This window comes from Orbicella franksi, chromosome 4 (assembly GCF_964199315.1).
Source record: "Orbicella franksi chromosome 4, jaOrbFran1.1, whole genome shotgun sequence".
Lineage (NCBI taxonomy): Eukaryota > Metazoa > Cnidaria > Anthozoa > Scleractinia > Merulinidae > Orbicella > Orbicella franksi.
Window position 1 is genome coordinate 15,451,618 of NC_138148.1, and position 21,024 is coordinate 15,472,641.

Below are 21,024 nucleotides of genomic sequence, written 5' to 3' on the forward strand. Positions count from 1 at the left end.
GTGGTTGATAGCGTGCAACATTCACATACGCGATTTGTATTCTTTCAACCACCCATCCTGACATTTGTCTACCATTTTTAAAAAATGTAGGGACTGAAGAGCAACCTTGTCATCCATATATTTATCATCCCTTGACTGCATTAAAAAAATGGAAGTTACTGTATAGTACAGATTGAACAACAATGTTTGTACTATGGGGAAAACCCCTCCTCTTTTTTACTACAATGGAAAGTTGTTAGGTTTAGCAGGAGTTTGTAAAACTCGTAAAGGATATTTAATAGAACACAACAAACAGTCTTTATGTAATCAAATTTATTTTATTTCTGTGTGGACTACTGCTTGGCTTGGCTCAGTCTTGCCTTGCAGGTAGAGCAGTACCTAAACAGATAAAAAATAACACAATGAATTTATGCACCATCTAACATAAAAGGAAAAAAAAATTAGTAGAATGTTAAGTTTGGTTTCACTGTATTAAAGATCACACTGTATGTTGGCAGTCAATTTGTTTTGAATTTGGTTGTTCTAGCTAAATATAGTTAATGTGGGCATGACCAGTTAATGCTAAAACTCAGACAAATTATGCAGGAAAAAAAAAACAGGAGTGATAAAATTCACTGTAATGTGGCTTTTGGGCTGAATACGAATGCAAATCATATGTTAACTATTAGCCACAAAAGTCAAACGTTTGAGAATTTTTCCCCAAAATTTGGAGTTTCATGGTAATTAAAAGCTATCTTACCAAGGATTTTTCTTTGGCACTCTTGCCGGCCTGAGACATTTTAGGTGGAAATATCTGTTACCTGGGCACTGAAAGAACACATGACCCAACTGAGAACTATTTGGCCTTCATATCATTCTTTGCACCATTTCAAATTTCCATAAAATTAATAACTTAATATGAATTGTGTGACACAAGTTACATCTAGCTCATGACAGTCTTCACTATATACATAGTCAAGTAAATACACAGAAGGCATGGCTCCGTGGTGAAAGAAATTTTATCTTTGAAGGCACTTAAAGACGTAATAAGCACTTGTGACTGCTGGTCATGCTAGTGAAAATGTTCTATGAGTATGAGAAGAGAAAATTTGTTTTCTCAAGCCCCATGTAATTGTCTCTTTTATAGATGTTGATGAAAAGTACTGATGGCTTATAGACTTATGTGATTTAATGATAATTTTTTAAAAAATAATCTTAATTCAAGGAAAAAAAAATAGTGATATGCATTTAGGTTTGTTACCTTGTTCTCTTTTTTCTTTGATCTATTTTCGCAAATTACCATTCCATCTTCTTCGTTTTTTGATCTCTGCTGTTGGAATAGTAATAACAGAACATGTCAAAAACTTTCAAGATATAGCAGTTACAATTCTTTTGCTTCTCTTTTGCCAAACATTGACGTGAACCTGACACTTTGGCTAATGATTTGAATAATTTCAGTTCCATTGTATGGAATATTATCCTCAAAGTAACACATCTTTTTGCTAATGCAGTACTTGTATTCTGCTGATTGCTTCTCTGTAAAGAAGAGACAAACTTTATAAATGAAGTCTTTGTGGTTAAAAAAATTGGCAGTGAAAGGATTACTTGATTAGAAGCCACTTGTATACAGTGCATTTTCATCTACACTGCAAGTCTTGTCACATTTCAAGGGTGCCCTCCTAGTGGTGGTAATAATCAACTGTACATGTTGTTTCATTTAACTCAAAATAATGTACTTTGAACAGAATGACTAATTTGTCTGATAGTTAATACCTGAAGCTGTTTTACTTTTTTTAGGGTTTGCAATTTCATCTATTGAGCCCCTCTTTGTTCCACGCACAGTTGAAAAAAGGTCATTATCAGCTATGGCATTAGATCCCACTAAAAAGATTAATATTAACAGGTTTAAAAATTAAACTTTAATTTGTCATCAAGTACTTATCGCAATTATGATAATAAATACTTGATAACAAATCAGTTGCATTAAATTGTAGTTGAAAGTTTTCCAATATGTAAGCTAACACTTCTGTTTTCACAGCTAGAAAAATAATATAATTTAGTCACCTTCTAAAGTGATTCCACTATCATCCAAACAAACTGGCAACACAGAAGCACCAGTACCAGTTTGTTCACGGCTTGTTGGCTCACGAATAACTGATGCAGCACTAGTACCAGTTTGCTGATTGTGTATTGGCTCATGAATAGCTGATGCAACACTAGTACCAGTGTGCTCACAGTGTGTTGGTTCACGGACAACTGATGTGGCACTAGTATCAGTTTGCTCATAGTGTATTGGCTTGCGAAAAGCTGATGCAGCACTAGTACCAGTTTGCTCACGGTGTGTTGGGTCAGGATTAGCTGGTGCGGCACTAGTACCAGTTTGCTCATGGTGTGTTGGGCCAGGATTAGCTGATGCGGCACTAGTACCGGTTGGCTCATGGTTTGTTGGGTCAGGATTAGCTGATGCAGTTTTAGTATCAGTTGGCTCACTGCATCTTGGTGCACAAATAGCTGACGCGGCACTAGTACCAGTTGGCTCACGGTGTGTTGGGTCAGGATTAGCTGATGTAGCAATAGTACCAGTTTGCTCATAGCATGTTGGGTCAGGTTTATCTGATGCAGCTCTATTACCAGCTGGCTCACGGCGTGTTGGGTCGGGATTAGCTGATGCAGCACTAGTACCAGTTTGCTCACCACCTGCAGAGTAAACCGGTGCTGGTGCAGGATTAGCTAGGGCTTGTGCTTGGGCTTTTTCTGTCTCCGGGGCTGTCAGTACTGGTGTTACTGCCATACCAAATGCTGAAATACAATTTTTAATATATTTGTTATTATTGACATGTAGATGATTCTCATTATACAGAGCCAAAAAAACACTGTCCCTTTTTACAGCAGCCTGAGACAAGTTAAGCATTTTAAACCAGCAAATATCAATTCTTGATATTCTACCAAGGCCCTAGATGTTTTAATTCTCGGGCTCTTCATCACGGGCATCTTTTAAGAAAAAAACTTAAAGCACATATTATTGATAACTATTAACTCTGTCTTCAAATAAGGCTTGTCGTTAGTTACCTAAATCAGTCATCTGGTGTTTCTTGTGACGGAACCTAAGCTTACAACCCCCATGGCTTTTTTATTAGGTTCCCTCGCCATTTTGTTTTCTATCCTTTAATATAGTATATTGTAGTTTTGTATACACCGTATTCATAAATGGCAGCCGTGCGGAACGGCCCTGGTTTCAAAAACATGAAAACGAGGCTTGGTAGGCCACGCATCACAGATCACAACAAAAATGGCTTCTTCTAGTCGAGATTCTGATACAGTTATCCTCACCGAAGACGATATTCCCGGAGCTTCTTTAGCTGGAAGAAACCCTTCTTCACTAAAGAATGAAGAACTGAGGTTTTGGTTGCGATGTCGAGGCGATTCGCTAAAGGGACTTAAGACGAAGGCACAGCTCATAAAGCGGTAAGCATCAAAACAAAGAAACCGATCGAAGCACATGCTCGCATCTTTGTGATTTTCCTCAAGAGAACACACGAAATTTTGTTTCCGTAGTATTTAGAATTCTCTCCTTTTTTGCAGAGTCGACGAGTATATTAAGAGTGGAAGGGATAAAATGGTGATTGATCCCGATCCTGATGAAATCTACACAAAATGAAAAGCAAGGGTTTTGAACCTTCCAAAAGACGCCGCTACATCATCACATGTGAAATATCCGAGCGATGGCTGGGGTAAATCGCTTGAAAGGATGCCTGCTTTTACCAGAGCTGAGATGAACCAGCACGTGGCAAATTCTGGGAAACGAGTTGCCAATACTGAGCACCATTCGATTCCAACCAATTTGAGAAAAGCTAAAACCTTTCTGCAGGATGAACATTTGAAGGAGATCGAGGCAAACAGCGATCAAAGGTACTTTTATTTGAGGGCAAAGTGTTACCATAGTTTTAAGAAAAGTGAGGCTCCCCATGCTCTCCGTTTTGCCATGTGCATCGTCTCTGGTCAAGTCATCCATGCAAACTGTTCATGCAAAGCTGGCAAAGTTGGTTGCTGTAACCATGTTCTTGCTTTAATGTTTAAAGCATGCAAGTTCAGTTTATTTGACAGCAAAGCAACAGATGATTTGTGTCAGGATGAGGATGAGCAGGCAGAACTAGCTTGAACTTCCCAGCTGCAGAAGTGGCACAAAAAGGGCCGAGGTGACAAAATTTCTGCCCAGCCTGTAATGGATATCACTATCTCAAAAACAAAACTCGATGAAACTAAGAGTAGAGACGGAGTTAAATGTCTCTTGTATGATGCAAGAGCTAATGCCCAGCATGATGTTGAAGCCGAAATGACACTGAAAAAGGCCCTAAAGCAAATCAATCCTCAGATGGGTTTAGCACTTATGGAAAAAGATGATTCCTCTACAAATAGTTGCGTGGAAACCAAATTCGGCGAGAGTCAGATTGGTTCGTATTGCAGCTATCAATTAACTCGTACCGAGGCAAACTTTGAGGCTACTGTGGACATTTCATCCGTACCTAGAGAAATTGTTAGTAGAGAAACAGAACTTATGTATCCGAGGTTTCCTCTAAACCCATGCGATGATTTTGTCTTGCCTGACAACTTAGACAATTTGGAAAAAGCACGCACTCATCAATACCCTTGTTGTGGATGGGACAATTATTAACAATATTGAAGAAGCCACAAGGGACCAGTCATCCTCAGAGCAGTGGAAAAAGGAACGCAAGTTCAGATTTACGGCATCTAAATTTGATTTGATTTCAAAAAGGCAGAGGAATCACGAAAAATTTGCTGCAGACCTTATTAATCCAAAGCCAATTACTTCACGGTATGTTGAGCATGGATTAAAACATGAACCAATTGCACTTCAACAGTATGAAAAAATTATGTTCACTCGAAAGACACCGGTAAAGGTTCTTAAGAGTGGTTTTGTTGTTTGTTTGGACATGCCAATTCTGGGGGCCTCACCAGATGGCAGAGTTGTGGATTTTGGATGCCAAAATCATTTTGGTCTGGCTGAGGTAAAGTGTCCGGAAACCACGTTTCAAGTCACTCCACTAGAAGCATGTCAGGATCCGAGTTTTTTTTGCGAGGCTGTAAATGGACATTGTAAACTTAAACGAAATCATGCATACTACACTCAAGTGTAAGGCCAGATGGGCTGTAGTGGAGCCTCATGGTGTGACTTTATTGTGTACACAAAGAAGGGAATTTCAGTGGAAAGGATCCCTTTTGATGCTGCCTACTGGGCAACTCCGAAACAAAAGCTTAAAACATATTACTTTACCCATTTCATCAAAACTGCAGCCAAATACTAAACTTCCATTAGGTAAACAAATGTCTGGCATTGAAAGTACATGTTCATTTTACTTTTATATACATAATAACTGTAAGTTAAGCTTACTCCTGGGCAAGAATGGTTATGGATTAAAGCTTTTAAAGCTCTAATAGGCATGTGTTGCTCAACATCAACTTTCTCCTGGTAATGCAAAACTTAAACAATCACAAATCATGAGAATAAAAGGGATTGATCACTAAAGACAAGTAATTATTGTTTTGGTTTTTCAAAAAATCTTTCACAGGTACAACTAAACAACATCTACTGTATGTGGGAAACCAAATGAGGGGATTTGGTACTGATATTGGAGCTTTAAAAGTTGAGGGACGTTGCAGTTACATAACTAAATATGATCAGGTATAATGTGAAATCATTTTTTAAAATAGTGATCAGCACCTTATTTTTTCAATTTTCATAGTGTGCAATGTGGAAATTAGAAATGAATGACAAATATGAAAAATTCTCATAAATGTTTGCATGATTGGCTGCAAAAACAGAATAGTTACAAGTTCCAGTCAACACAAGTTTTTTTTTCATTATAATCTGTTTGTAAATATTCACAAAAGGTAGAATGTTAAGTTACACAAGATGATTCAGATGCAGGGCTTTTAACTTGAATGTAAAAAAAATTCTTTTTTATTTATAAAAAGATAGGGATATTACATTTTGGTAACATTGAATAAGGAAACAGTCACTCAAGGCTGATTCAAGTTAAAACATATTATTATGCTGATTTTGTACAATATTGTGGTACAATGTTATATTTTTTCACTGGATTTGAAATAATCATTTTATATAAAAACAACCCTATGACCTGCTTGTCACTATGTGTGAACTTGAGATTAATTTAAGCACTAATAATGGGATCCTGCATGTTGCAAAGCATGGCACACACACACCACATTTGATTCACTACCCCAAATAGGCCTAGTGGAATAACCCCCTCAAATATAAGAAAATTCTTCACCTTATTTATAGCCCTTTCCACATGTATTCTTAAGCTAGCAATTTCTTGTGTTGCAATCACATCTTCAGCTGACATCTGATCAGACATTCCCAGAAAAGGAGGGATGTTCAAGGAAACACCAAGGGGTAGAATGTCTTCAATAGTTAAGCCTTTGTCAGCCATTACAGAGTCCCCATTTGAAAAGGGAAGGTTCAAGAAGCCACTTCGCTCTACTATTTCCCTGTCAGATATACTGCCAGTATAGAGTTGGCCAATAAATGTTAAGAACCCTTTAGGTGAAATTCCCACCAATGCCTTTAAAGTGGTATGGTGTTTATACGAGCTAAACAATTCACTATTTAAAAGGAGGCTGCTAGGCATTTCACAGCGGATCTCGGTACAGTCAATAATGACCCTTGTGGTTGGATACTTTGCCTTAAAATCCTGAGGCATTGTCTCATTTACTAGTTCTCTAGAAGGCCAAATATTTATATGACCAAGTTTCAAATACATATAGTTTATCCAAGAAATAAAGATTCTGCTAACAGTTGGCTGAGAAACGTTAAATAAGTGAGCTAAATGTAACTCGGCAAAACCTTGCCTCAGTCTACACAATGTCAAAAAGAACTCATCTACTGGTTTTAGAGACCTTGGCCTTCCTTGTTTCACAGGCTTAGCATTGCCAGCAACTTCCTTTCCAGACAACCAGTAATTTATGTTTCTCCCCTGGTACCAGGATCCAAAAAGTCGTACAACGCCACCGTAGTCTCATAATTCGGAAACCCCGTATAAAATGCTACTAACGAGTCATTTGATGAGATGTTTTTTCATGAAAACATCTGTTCCTCTAGTTGCTCGTTTTTCTGTTCCATATCCACAATTTTTTGTTTTAATTGCAAAACCACTGCTTCCAGTTCTTCAATTTTTAAACGAGCTGCAGATAGCTTCTCTTGAAGCTCGGTTATTATTATATTATTATGCTCCCGTCGCTCCGGTGTTTGCGGTATTTCTGCTGTTTCCGGAAAAGACGTCCCGTCGGCCATATTTGTAGACGACGAATCACTGCATGCTACTTCGCTGAATTCGGTCGTCGAATGCATAACTTCGCCAAATTCTGACGCTAAATTGTTTCTCACGGTTGTAGCCGTGAAGCGTGGAGTTGGCGGTGGCCGTTTGCGAGGAGAACTTCGCTTCCATGCGAAGATACTTGGCACAGCTCCTGGTTTGGGACTGATCCTTCCATTAAGACTTTTCTTCAAATCTTCAGGCTTAAAATGCCTCGAACAAACCCTCGTTCCTTCCAATATAGAAAAATCCTTGCCTACATCTCTTCTAATGGCATGGATCCACTGCTTTCTAGTGCTTGGATCGTCTGGAAAACGAAAAAAGGATATCTTTTCCCCCGTATCTTTGTCTCGCTTATCCTTCTTCGTACACAACGGAACGCAACAATGTGTTGGCATCTCTCAGCTAATCTCAGAGTAGAAAATATTCTTGTCGGCCAAAGTTGTCCCCTACAAAGACTAAGGGAACCTTTTACCCAGCTATTTTTCAAAAGATAAAAATTTCAAATATCTCCGCGTAGTTATTACAGCTAAGACACTCCAATATAATACAAATCTATGTGCGTTTCAAGGTTCAGCTGGCCTACCAAGCCTCGCTTTCATGTTTTCGAAACCAGGCCGTTCCGCGCGGCCGCCATTTATGAATACGGCGTATTTTCATTGTAATCTTGTATATTGGATTAAGGTTATTTATTAATCATCATTGTATTATAATTCTATTTTTTGTTTGTGTGACAAAATAAAATAAAGATAAAAAAAATAAAATACAATTTCTCATTTCTTATCCAAATACATCATTAGCAGTAGTGGGGAGAGGTCATTGAAATATCAAATTTGATGCTGACCACATGGTTTAGAGGGTTAAGAGGTTGTAGATTGCTACAACCTATCATTGTATTGTTATAGGGTGTATCGTTATGCTAGGAGAGGACTGTGCTACATGACAAAACTCATAATTTGTAACAACTTCAGCACATATACATGTACTTTTGCACATTGATTGTGCATGGTTGGATGAGTTAGCCAAGCAATGTCGATTTAATGTGATTCATACCTTTTCTGAAAGCCCTCCTGCTTTCTGGTTGAAATGCTTCATATTTGATAAGCACACAACTTCTTACGGTTACTTCAACACCTCCTGCAGCTCTTGTGATGGTGGTGCCATTCGTGAACTTATTGAAATACTGCTTCTTGTCACTGGTATCTCCAATAGACAGGATGCGTATTTCTTGACGCATCCTGTCCTCTGGAGGGTGTGTCCCACCAAATTGCTTTATTAGTGGCAGCAGCCATGTTAAGGTCACAGCCACCCCACTGTACATGCCCCGTTCAGTGTTAGCCTTCATCCAGAATGACACAGCTGGATTTATACAAGTCAGCATCTTCACAAAAACATGAAAGAAGAGAAATACAACAATTAAATTGATGCAGTTGTGCATTAGGCATGTTAAATAAAGTTTATCAAGTTATTGGTTAATTAGGACTACATGGTCAGGGTGTAAGTGACATTTCTTTTAGCTTTATTGTCTCTTTCAGTTCCTTCCCCCCGGTGGTATAAAGTCATTTTATTTAAGAAAGTTGCACTTCCTTTAATTTATGCCGTCCCTTCAAACAACACCCCATGGACCTGATAAGCTTGTCTCTGACTCGTCCTATCCCCTTGCTTGAAACCAAATTTGGTAATTATTAATAGTCAGGGTGCATTAACAGTAGTTAACACATCAAGATTAATACATCATTCTGAACATCAGCGATCTAAAACCGTGAAATTCTGGTATTAAATCCACATTTTATTATAGTTTCTATGCTTGTACTTAGTTATGCAGTTAGTGAGTAAATTATTTCAAACAGTAATATTGGTTAAACCTAAATGCTCACCATTAATTGAGCAAAGACTTAAATGGTAAATTAATGTAACAAGTCCTGGGCATATATAATTATATTTGTTCAAAAGGGTTTTTTGGTAGGATTTTTTTTGGTGGAATTACGGTATATAGTGGGTGCCTTTTGTGGAAAGTAAATTTGCTTTTTAACAATGTTCCTGAATGACTGTTTTAAAATTTTCATTGGTGCATGTATTAACTCTCTAAACATAACAAAATGAAGCACAAAATTCTAAAAGATAAACAGTCATTAAATGAACATCAATAAGTCTGTGAGCATACTCTTGTGCAGTGACACAAAATACAAAACAAGCTCCACAATAGGATGCAAAATATAATCATGACAATATATATTTAGTCAAAATATACTGGATTGGGGGAAATTATTAAATCTGAATTGTACCGTATAGAAAGCTAAATACATGTGGATGTAATGTTTTAATGGAAAGCTAATGAATGATTTACCTACCTGTTGAATTGGTATTTTGTATTCCGTGATACACTTCATGAGGAGATTGGGGATAAGAGGTTCCCCAGATTCTGGTGCGCCTAGTTCCAAGTTTGTAAAATCTACTTGGTACTCCATCACACTTGAAAAGACCTTCTTTTTAAAGAAGGTGGTTGCCAGTTCTGGAGCAAGTCCCTCTATTTCTGCCATTTCAATGACCTTAAAAACATTATTGACAGCATTTTATTTTCTCTGTTCTTTTATATTTTAATTCCTGATTTTTTACTAACTTATAATTTGCTAAGTGACAACAAGGACTGGTAACTGTGTCCTTTAATTTTATTTAGCCAATCAAAATAGTTTTGATTTCTTTTTTTTGGGAGTATTATTTCTGGCAATAATTGTTAATGATTTGTTAATGACCCCAAGAGCCCTGATCGAGTCAGTTATAATAACTAAACATGACAACTGAGAATTGATGTCATGACAGATACCGGTAATCAATTTCAATTAAAGTATATATACTTGGAACCATAGTAAGCCCTGTTCTTAATCAATAAACCAGACGAATTACTGAAACACTTACTTTTTCAGCAATGCTGATTAAAAGTCCATAATTTTTAAGAAACCTGTCGTCTAATTCAGGAAGGGATTGAGCCAGGATTGAAGCGATTCCGTGGGTCCTTGTCTTTAGAATGTGGTCCAGTTGCTGGCTGACACCAACAATCATCCCTATTGCACTTGATGCCCTACTGAAAACCTCCTCGCGGTTAATTTTGGCCCTTTGCTGGGCATCAAGTCCATACGGACGTCTTCTTCCCTCCAAAAAGGGAATTAATACGAAGCGTCCAAACACACTGAAAAGAAAGAAAAGAATTCTTAATGTGACATTCCCGATTTAAAATAGTTGCATAAATTTTGATGCTCAATAAGCTAGCACAATGGCACTTCATAATTGAAGGCTAAGTGGGAGCATGAGGGATTGACTGAAAGAACTTGTCATTTGTGATCATCTGAATCTGGTAGAGGCATTAATTTTGTGTCAGTGTTTACGTCATGCTATAAGGACATGATTGTTGTGTTTCAAAAATGTCCTACAAAAAGTTAGTGACAGCTCATTAACAAACAAGATCTAAAATTTATAGTTGCTTAATTACTTGTGGAAATTATGTTGACATTATGTTCCTTAACTGAGTGTGCCTGACATTGGGTATTGTGATTAACGGTTGCTTTTTTGCTCAGAAGTTAAAATTCAGCTTGATAAATCATGTTTTAAGCTGTGATTAAATTGTCTGAAGGCTAAAATTAAAATGGGGTCAAACTCGCTTTACATGACAAAACAAGATGGTCAGTTGATGTCTTTTTATTTGTTAAAGTATTTTTTGGAGTCATAAAATACAAGTAAGAAGCGATTTTTCTAACCATTTAACTATAAAAAATTGCCATAAAATATTTCTAAGCACATTGAGAAAGTTAAAAATTTTGTTAAAAAACGACGACGTTTCGACGTTGAGCTAACGTCATTATCAAGTCAAAGTGATAGTAGATAAAAAATGTATAAATCATAGTCAGTAAAACAATAGTTCAATGGATGTGTTAAAATGTTTGAAATTAAACAAAGAGTTTCGCACGGATGGAGTCAGTTTGCGTGTTCAAGCTTGGATTCCGTTCCTTTATGCAAAACATCTCAAAGACGAGGCAATCAAATTTCCCTTGGCACTTTCGGAGAATTCGAAACTGGCTTTCGTTGAGGAGGCTTATGTCCCCGTGGGCTTCCAAAAGGTGTTTTCCAATCGCCGAGTTTTTATGTTCAGCAATACGTTGGTGGATGTGTCGGGCTGTGTAGCCGACATAATCCGCTGCATCGCACAGATCACATGAAAATAAATAAACCACGCACTGTTGATTTACGATCGGAGGCTTGATTTCTTTGGGCTTGAGATCTTGTTCCAGTTTCTTGCTAATAAATACTGGTTGTAGGGTAGTGCCAATCTTGTGGTTGAGATCGCGCATTTGCCTTCTAACCGCGTTAGCTGATGTTTGGTCCTTGAAGGGGAGACTAACTCCCAAGACACGGCCGTCTTCCACTTGTCGTTCATGTACACCGGATGAAAGGTTCAGGATAAATTTGTTAATGGTAGAATTAATGGTCGTTATCCTATAATCAAGTCGAGTAAAGATGGAGCGAAGTCTAGCGCAGTCTTGATTGAAAGCTTCAGTTGTAGATAGGGCATATGCACGATGAATCATTGTTTTGAGCAAGCAATGTTTGTAATGTTTATCCGTGTGGCTTTGGAAATGCAACAGCAAGCCAGTGTTAGTCGGTTTTCTGTACACTTGTGTTTCAATCTTTGTTCCGTTTTTGATTATTTCCATGCCGATAAAGGGGAACTATTGTTTTACTGACTATTCACTGACTATTTATACATTTTTTATCTACTATCATTTTGACTTGATAATGACGTTAGCTCAACGTCGAAACGTGGTCGTTTTTTAACAAAATTTTTAACTTTCTCAATATGCTCAGAAATATTTTATAAAATACAAGGTGTAAAATAATTCATTGCAATAAGCATGTACCTTGGGTCTTTATTGAGGGCATCGAGGGCCTCTCAATTAACAGTCAGGATGGGACAAGTTCTGGGAGTGCTTTCGAGAAAGCAGGCCCCATCCTTCCCCCTGTTGTAAAACGCCACGGCAATATCCTCAATCTGCTTTGCCTTCTTGACATCGTCAAGGACAGGAGGCAGAGTTGTCCGGGCACAAAGACGAGGAATGAACCTGTCCTTTGCCGAGGAGTAAAATGAGCCAGTATTTCCAATTAGGCTTAAGGCAGTCCTCGCTGATTTTGTCTTCCCCAGACGATTCATACCACATACCACATACCACTGGTATGGGACAATAGCCTAAGATTTCAACAATTGCCTCATAATGAAAGCCAATAATCATTCCAGCTGTAATTTAATAAAATACTATCTATTACGTAATTATATTAACACCATTAAATCATACAAGAGGGGGTTCATTACATTTTTGAAGGAATGTCTTACATAATATTATTTTATGGGCATTGCTCAAATTCAATTTTACCCCCAAATAGGTGCAAAGTCTTAATTTAGTTCCTTCCATATGTTTTCCCTTTTCAAAACCCTTTAAGGTACCAGGATAACTCTTACAGTCGTCATTTTAGAGTTCAACATCCTAAGTGATACAAAAATCACCCCCACCCTACCCCCCCCCCCCAAAAAAAAATCATTTCTATATACATGGTATTTTAATCGGGGAGATTTTGCTCATCAAAGCCAAGAAAATATTAAACATCATCTTAATTCTGAAAAACCTAATTTTCATTTACTTTCGACACGATAATTCGCGTATGTAAATTAGTGTGTCGAAAGTAAATGCAAATTAGGTTTTTCAGAATTAAGATGATGGTATTTTAATTCTCCCCATTTTTTCTGTATACACCAAAACACTGTTTTTGTTTTTACTCGGAAAGATTGACATCCTGACTGTATATGACTGTTATCATAAATTAAAAGTCAAATTTTTTGAACTGGGGAACATGCTGAAGTATTTGATTGACGTATAACCAACTGCCGGAACAAAGTTAATTTAGGAAATTTGTAGGATGAAGTTGGCAGCCTTTTATTTGTATACATGATAAATGAATAAACATACTCGTAATTCAATGATAAAATGTCATACCAATAGTAAATAGGCCCTTTGCAGGATCCGATCAAATGGTACGGAATAAATTATGCTGGGACGCAAGTTGCACAGTGGGACTTCCAAAACAAAGGAACTCGTACCAGTACAGCCCGACTTTCCTTTGTTTTTAAAGTCCCAGTGTGCAACTTGCGTCCCAGCATAATTAATTCGGTACCATGTGATGGGATCGTGCAAAGGGCCTATTGCTGCCATCAGGTTGTCATGAATTGTGTTTACCAGTGCCTTGATGACCTGGTATAGGGCATGGCCATACAAGGGCAGTCTGATGCTGGGTAGACATCCAGCCTGGTCCCTCCTTCTTCCTCCTTCAATATTGAAGACCTCCTTCAGCCACAAGATGGAGGTGGATTCTGTGGTGGTCACTGATCCATTTGCAGTTAGCTGCAGATCAGGGCCAAAAACCCAAACTTCACTATTTGGCTGTCGACCGATGCAGACGGCAGCCTTATAGGTGTCCTTAAGTTGGCAAGTCTGCACTTTTTGAAATTAAAATAGATTCAACTATTACTATTTTCCCCTAATTTTTAGTGGTATGTTGATGAACCCAGAGATGGTTGAACCTTGAATGAACCTTGGGGCATTCGCCAATTTTTTTTTAACAAAATTGGGTTGTCCAGCGTGGTCGGACGAAATCCTCTGGCAATCATGTATTAATTATTTAAATATAATAAACTTATTTTATATTTGATAACCAGTTGAATGGGATAAACATAATGCGAACTAAACTCCATCTGATGTAGATTATTTTTACGCTTAGTAAGCCAAATATAAAAATAAGCTCAATGACGGCAAATCGAGAGAAGATAAGCTTAATAAAAAACGTTTCAGTCGTATTCTAGCTAGTGTCCCGTAGCATCCGATCCCAACATGTAGCCATTGGTACCAAGAGCCCTAATAAATGTCATCAAAACACCGAATTAATTTTCGCAACTGTTCTTCGAGAAAGAGAAAAAGAAAAATGTCGATTAACAGCTATAATTGCTATTCTCGCTATTCTTGCAGTGTACCTAGTCGAAGTTTTACAAGATGCTATAATAAATCAGCAGACATATCAGACATAACTTTTACTTACCGAAACTAGTTTCTCATCAGCCATTTTAGGAAGGCTTTGAACTCTTGGCCTTCGTAATCACAGGTCAGACCCCCAGAACCGTAGGTGGTGTTTAGGTCTTCCAGCAGTTTTTCCGCGCCACCAGAAAGAGCCCGTTGTATCCTAAAGTAGCACGTCCTGTGAAAGGTGTTAATTGAATCCGTTCGATTGTTTGGGACAAATCAACTCTAATCGACAACTATGGAAATAATTTTTCAAATATGATCTTTTGACCTTTCGCGCGTAAACTAGTTTTTAGCTAATGTATATTTACCAGAAGATGGCTCAAATTCGTTTCGCGCCAAAAGGTCGATCTCTCTATTTGGAATTTTTTCCTTGGCAAACTTTATAATACTATGCTCATTGAGAGTTTTAAATTCGTTATAGTCAATGGTTTCGTCAGCGACAACTAATGCTATAGTAATTTCATTCCCAAATCGCCCACTGATGCAATATGCTTTTGTAAACATACCTGACATACGTGTAAATACCTATCAACATGATTCAGTTAGAATTACGCTCAAATGTAATATCGAGACTCGCAATTGGAACAATTCGACAAAGAAAACACGACCCTGAACTCGAACAAATTGCTATAACGTAAATCCTTATACTTACTTCGTCTCTTCACGCAAAGAACAGCTCACTGTGCACAGGAATCCGCTGTGCTGCCCCGCTTCAACGTGCTTTAACAATTCCATGGAAAAACTCGCCCTTTCTATATACTCCATTCGGCCATTTCTTCCTTCAACATTCACACCCATATCTCTCGCGTTGATAACAAAATCGTGATTCGACGACATTTTGAAGAACCTCGAAGGCAAATTTGAGTCTGGACGAAACGTCTTGACTAGCGCTACGTGCTCTGAAGGATGCCACCTAAGATCAATTCTTTTAAATCAAATTTGCCGCGTCTTATCAATCTTGATTCCGCAAAAGGAAATACAGTCCTTTTTTGTGCAAGGAAACAACAGTGCACCGTAGGTGTAATTCAGACCTTGACCCTTCAAACCATAACCATTATGCGAATTTCCCGCTTTTTTTGAACAGTTGCCTAAAAAGGAGATCTCCCCCTTTTTAGAATCACGTGCGCTGCAGGAAGAAAACAACAGCGCACAGCAACGCTATTGTTTTCTTCAATTTATGCAAAGAGGATTTACCGTGAATTTCATCCCAAGTTTTGAAGGCGAAGGAGTCTACTTCGGCGGTTTTTTGTTTTTACCGGCTTTGAATTGACCGGGCAAGCTCAAAGTTGTGAGATTTGTTTACATCTCGGCCCCGGGTTTCGACCACATCTAGCCTGCGAACGCAGACGTTTTTCGGGCTGTCGCTTGCGGCGAAGAAAAGCGACAGCCGGAACACGTCTGCGTTCGTATGCTAGCCCACAGCAAAAAATGAGATGAAATGAAGATGAAAAATCGATTTCGAAACCGTATAAAACAACACAACAGGACTTAGGTTGCTAAGTAGTTGGGTAGCTGTGGTTTTATATTTTATGATCCGGAATTATTTGACCGGCTCTGTCTGTTCAGCGGTGTTGGATTAGATAACGGGTAGACCATTTCACTTTGAGGGGAAAGGGGGGGGGGGGGGTGGGTGATTTTGAAGAAAAAAAACCCTCAAGTGTCTATGTGTAAGATAAAAAATCCTGTACAACACCATCGAGCCGAAAAAAAATAACATGCACGTACAGTGTGCTGAGAAAAAAACAAAAAAAAAAACAAAAATGGCACGATTTACGACTTTATCCCCCTTTATTTTCGGTGTAAGCTCTCTTGTAAGCTGGCTTACAGGCTGTTACTATCCCCTTCCGATGAACGATACACGTAATGCTTATGTATGGTGTACAGCACAAACGTAAATGCCATTCGCTATAACTAAGAATATTCACAAGAATATTTTCAGCCTAATATCGACAATATTCAAAATGAGTGTACGTCACTTCTCAATTGATGCCTGTTTCCTGGGAAAATACCAAAAATTTGAAGCCGACTGGTTTACAAATGCAAGGAGGGAAGAATTATCTCTCAGAATTAAAATCTGTATCCGCATTTTCAGCAATGAACATGTATTTTGCACACACGCGGCCAGGCGAACAAATTTATGAGAGCATTTTAAGAATGGCTGACTGTTAGGATCGAGAAACGCCGGTCAACGACCCATTTGGCAAATCGCTTATATTTTTCCCAAAGATACCCTTAGGTGACCTTATTCTAAAAATCATATCATAAGGTTTCAGCGAATTTTTATTTTTCAGAAATTTGCGAAAATTTGAAAGCGCGGTCAAAGTGCGGTTTTTCGTGTAATCAAATGACCGAAATAAGGTGCGAGGACGAAGCGCTGCTAAAGTCTTAAAATAAATTCAATTGACTTCAAACTTCACACAAATGTGGAACAACCAATCTAATTTATTTCTCGTTTTAAACTAATCTCAGATATGTTGATATAGTGGTTTTCGAAACCATTTTAAAAACACCTATGAAGCGTGTGGAAAATAACAGCAAAATATAGGTCATGTTTAACAGCACAAAAAGGCATCTGGTACCTCACTTTCCCATTATTTTACTTTACAGCCTTAAAATATCATTATTAAACATATACCATGCCAAGTCTCATGCTCGAACTCGCAGTATTTCCCTTTGAGAAAAACGAAAATCTATGTCAATGTTTTGGGCGCAAATAACACAATAATTGTACACGAACAAGAGACAAATCAATTTCAATGGCGAAAGTAAAAGGTTATCTATCATTAGTTAAAATCCCGTCAATTCACTGCTATCAGTAGAAACATAATGTCCACTACATAAAAACTGTTTTTAGACGTTTTCGATCGAAACATTGCGCGTTTACTTTGCTTAATTTCCTGTCCGCCGTCATGTCTAGTTTAAGCGGGTTAATTTTAGAAAAAATATATATGAGCTTTTCGTCGGGGAAAACGAAACTGTCCGTAATATCGGGGTGTCCGTATTAAGCGGGTGTCCGTAGAGCGGGGCTCCACTGTAATAAGTAGTTCTTTGTGAAAAACTATTTTAAGGAAAGTAATCTGTTCGCGAGATCTATGTTTTCAGATGTTCTAGAGTGATTAGTTTGTTAAGGCACTATTGCGCTGCGCCTGCGCGCAATGTCGGACAAAAAGTACATTAGATCATCTGTTATACTTCAGAAGAAACCCTTGGCCATTAGCATGTTCATAAAGCTAAATAGTATCATTGTAACAGCATCAGTTCATTAGAATAACACAGAGGCCTATTAGGGTAAGGCGTAAGGACAATCTGCAGTCCTTCCACCAGTGGTTCACTATCACTCTTCTCGGTTAAGCTTTGCGAGTTGCCTGACTTAACTCGTGGCTCCCGGCCACGCCCATCTAGTAGTATGTCACCACCCCAGTATGTGAGTGTGTGTCGAAAGAAAACTTGAGATTCTATCAAATACGATTAGCATTACAACCAGACCGATTACGTGTTGGACAACGCTAAATTATAATGTGCAACAGGCTTTTCCGATTTAAATGCTTTTCCACCTGTCCACGGTCAATGCGCGCCAACAAGTAATTGACTCAGCGGGACTAAACTCAAAATTATTTAGCTTAGTGATCCCTGTGATACTTCGAGAATCATCTGGTGTTTCAGTGTTACCTTTAACAGCTGAAGACTACTTAATTTTCCACGGCATACAGATATCCGAAATTTCCGGGAGTACACCCCCCCCCCCCCGACTGTAGCTACAACTAAGAGCCATTCAAGAACAAGAAATAATTGCTCCTGGATAGAAGAACTTTAAAAAGCGCATTTCAATCAACTGTCACTACATTAAACTTGTAATTGCCAAATGTTGAACATTTGCGCGAGAGCAGTGAAAGCGTGACTGGGCTGCTCGTAGAGTTGTGTGACAACTTTTACTGAGTCTCGAATATCAGCCACGCAGCATGGTTGCCGATAAAAACAGATTCATAAGGCCTCCTATTCTTACAGCAGAAAGCTTGGCCTCTTTAAGGCAATGTGGAGTGGTATTGAGGGGAATCGACGGCTTTTAGGTATGTTTTCTCGACTAATTTAAAGTCCTTTAACGTCCTTAATGCTAAACAGCATTCCAAGTTGACCCATAATTGTGTCTTAACGAACTTAAAGCGTTTTAGAGAATCGAAAACATCGAGGTTCCAGAAAATCTCTTTGCGTTTGTTATGACAACCATTCACAGTGTTGTTTACATAAAGGAAATACACACGGTGACAAACTAGACATGACGGCGGACAGGAAATTAAGCAAAGTAAACGCGCAATGTTTCGATCGAAAACGTCTAAAAACAGTTTCTATGTAGTGGACATTATGTTTCTACTGATAGCAGTGAATTGACGGGATTTTAATTAATTATAGCTTTTTACTTTCGCCATTGAAATTGATTTGTCTCTTGTTCTTGTATAATTGTGTTATTTGCGCCCAAAACATTGACATAGATTTTCGTTTTTCTCAAAGGGAAATACTGCGAGTTCGAGCATGAGACTTGGCATGGTATATGTTTAATAATGATATTTTAAGGCTGTAAAGTAAAATAATGGGAAAGTGAGGTACCAGATGCCTTTTTATGCTGTTAAACATGACCTATATTTTGCTGTTATTTTCCACACGCTTCATAGGTGTTTTTAAAATGGTTTCGAAAACCACTATATCAACATATCTGAGATTAGTTTAAAACGAGAAATAAATTAGATTGGTTGTTCCACGTTTATGTGAAGTTTGAAGTCAATTGAATTTATTTTAAGACTTTAGCAGCGCTTCGTCCTCGCACCTTATTTCGGTCATTTGATTACACGAAAAACCGCACTTTGACCGCGCTTTCAAATTTTCGCAAATTTCTGAAAAATAAAAATTCGCTGAAACCTCAGCCATTCTTAAAGCAGTTTGTCTTTTTAGCTTGTTTCATAAAAACACAAAACTGAGATCTTTTAAATAATAAGCCGTGGATGGTTGTATGCTTCCTTTTGAGGAAGTGCAGCTTAATATAGAGTTTTTCTTCAGTTCTTTTTCAAATATAGCCTTTGTGTTTTCGTGTAATATTCATGTAGTATCTTGCGTACAATAAACTCTTGGCAAAACGTCTGGTTAGATAAAGATGTTTCTGGCCGCCGAAGGCCGCGGCAATATCGAGGGGTGGGGGTCAGGGATTTCAGGCATTCTGAGGGGTAATTCAAGTTGAAATGAAATTGTCTGGCATTCTTGATTTAGAGTGCACTTAAAAACATTGTTCTTCAAGTCACAATACGAATATCAACTGCAGAAGTCGGGTATATTTAAGGGTTCAAAGAAATGCCCTCGAAGGTTTATATTTCTGCGTTCAAGTTTACTTCGAGTAGCATGAATCGTTTGTTATATTCCCCTTGGATGTGATGTTAATCTCGTTTCCAGATCTCTTGTGGACGAAGCCGAAGGCGAGATCTGGCCTAATCCGATTTGCACCATGTGATCACCTGTCAGGAATGTGACAGGCGAAGCAAGAGCGCATGCCCAAAATAAATTCCCAAAATGGCGGAACAGAAAGACTCAGAAGACTGACTCAGGCGCGTAGAATTTATAGGTTAAGCAACGTTGGAGTATTTTTATGTTAGCTTAGGGTCAGGCAGAGAATTAGAGTTTGTTTTGCGGGTTTAAGTTAGCTAGCAAATATTGTTAGCAGCATCCTTGCTCGTCGCTGTGGACGTTGCCCATGGACATGGCGGACGTGTCAAATGTTGAATTTGACCGCGGCGCATTGAAGTTTTCCTTAACTGAACGCAGATCTCCTTAGGTTAAAAACTAAACAGCTAGAGGTTTTGAGAGCAGTGGTGGAGCAAAAGAGAGATGTGCTAGCCGTCCTGCCAACAGGATATGCAAGTCTTTAATATATCAACTTCTGCCGAGTATGTTTAACTTTTTGTTGTATGGTGGAAAGTATTGCTTGATTGCAATTATTGTGTCACCATTGACCGCTTTGATGATGGACCAAGTTGAGAAAATTAAGAAGCAAGGACAGTTAGCAGCAATTATCCAGGCTAAATGTTCTGAAGCGGACAAAGGGACAGGGATCGAAGTCCAAGGTGATTCTGTGGAAAATGTGTTGTGCGGACGTGTTAGCATCGTGTTTGCTCATCCGGAAGCACTTATCACTATTAAGAAATGCAGAGAAATGTTGTTATCTGATGTTTATCAAAAAAACGTAGTCTGTGTTGTGGCTGACGAAACTCACTGCATCGTGTGTGCTGTCGTGAAATGTAATAATGTCGTGAATTGTAATACCTGTCGTGAATTGTAATTACACTTGTCGTGTATTGTAATACCTGTCGTGAAATGTAATAAGTGTCGTGAATTGTAATAACGCACCTGTCGTCAATTGTAATAACATGCTGTCGTGAAGTGTAACAATACGAGCTGTCGTAAATTGTAACAACACCCTATCGTATTTTGTAATAGGTCGTGAACCTGAGAACGAGCAGTTTTTCAAAAAGCGTGTTTAGTCTTTTCAACAAATAACGGTTAAAATTGATGACGGTGGTGATGGTGATGGT

General features: G+C 38.3%; 2 protein-coding genes and 2 pseudogenes across 3 annotated transcripts; 2 read left to right on the plus strand and 2 right to left on the minus strand.

Moving 5' to 3' along the window:
* Positions 1 to 1,902: 1,902 nt before the first annotated feature.
* LOC145485552 (uncharacterized) lies at positions 1,903 to 12,040 on the minus strand. Its single transcript, XM_081464206.1, has 5 exons — positions 11,565 to 12,040; positions 10,251 to 10,521; positions 9,686 to 9,806; positions 8,388 to 8,693; positions 1,903 to 2,763 (listed from the first exon to the last, which is right to left on the minus strand). Exons 1-5 carry the CDS (start codon positions 12,038 to 12,040, stop codon positions 2,036 to 2,038), a joined length of 1,902 nt encoding a protein of 633 aa, XP_081320332.1. The 3' UTR covers positions 1,903 to 2,035.
* On the plus strand, positions 3,187 to 5,303 carry LOC145483567 (uncharacterized; annotated as a pseudogene). The gene is made up of 2 exons (XR_014048937.1): positions 3,187 to 3,444; positions 3,562 to 5,303. The product of XR_014048937.1 is annotated as an uncharacterized LOC145483567 (transcript).
* Positions 6,171 to 7,732, minus strand: LOC145483568 (uncharacterized; annotated as a pseudogene).
* Positions 12,041 to 20,381: 8,341 nt separating the features above from the next.
* Positions 20,382 to 20,771, plus strand: LOC145485553 (uncharacterized). The gene has a single exon (XM_081464207.1). The coding sequence runs from the start codon at positions 20,382 to 20,384 to the stop codon at positions 20,769 to 20,771; it is 390 nt and encodes a 129-aa protein (XP_081320333.1).
* Positions 20,772 to 21,024: the final 253 nt, after the last annotated feature.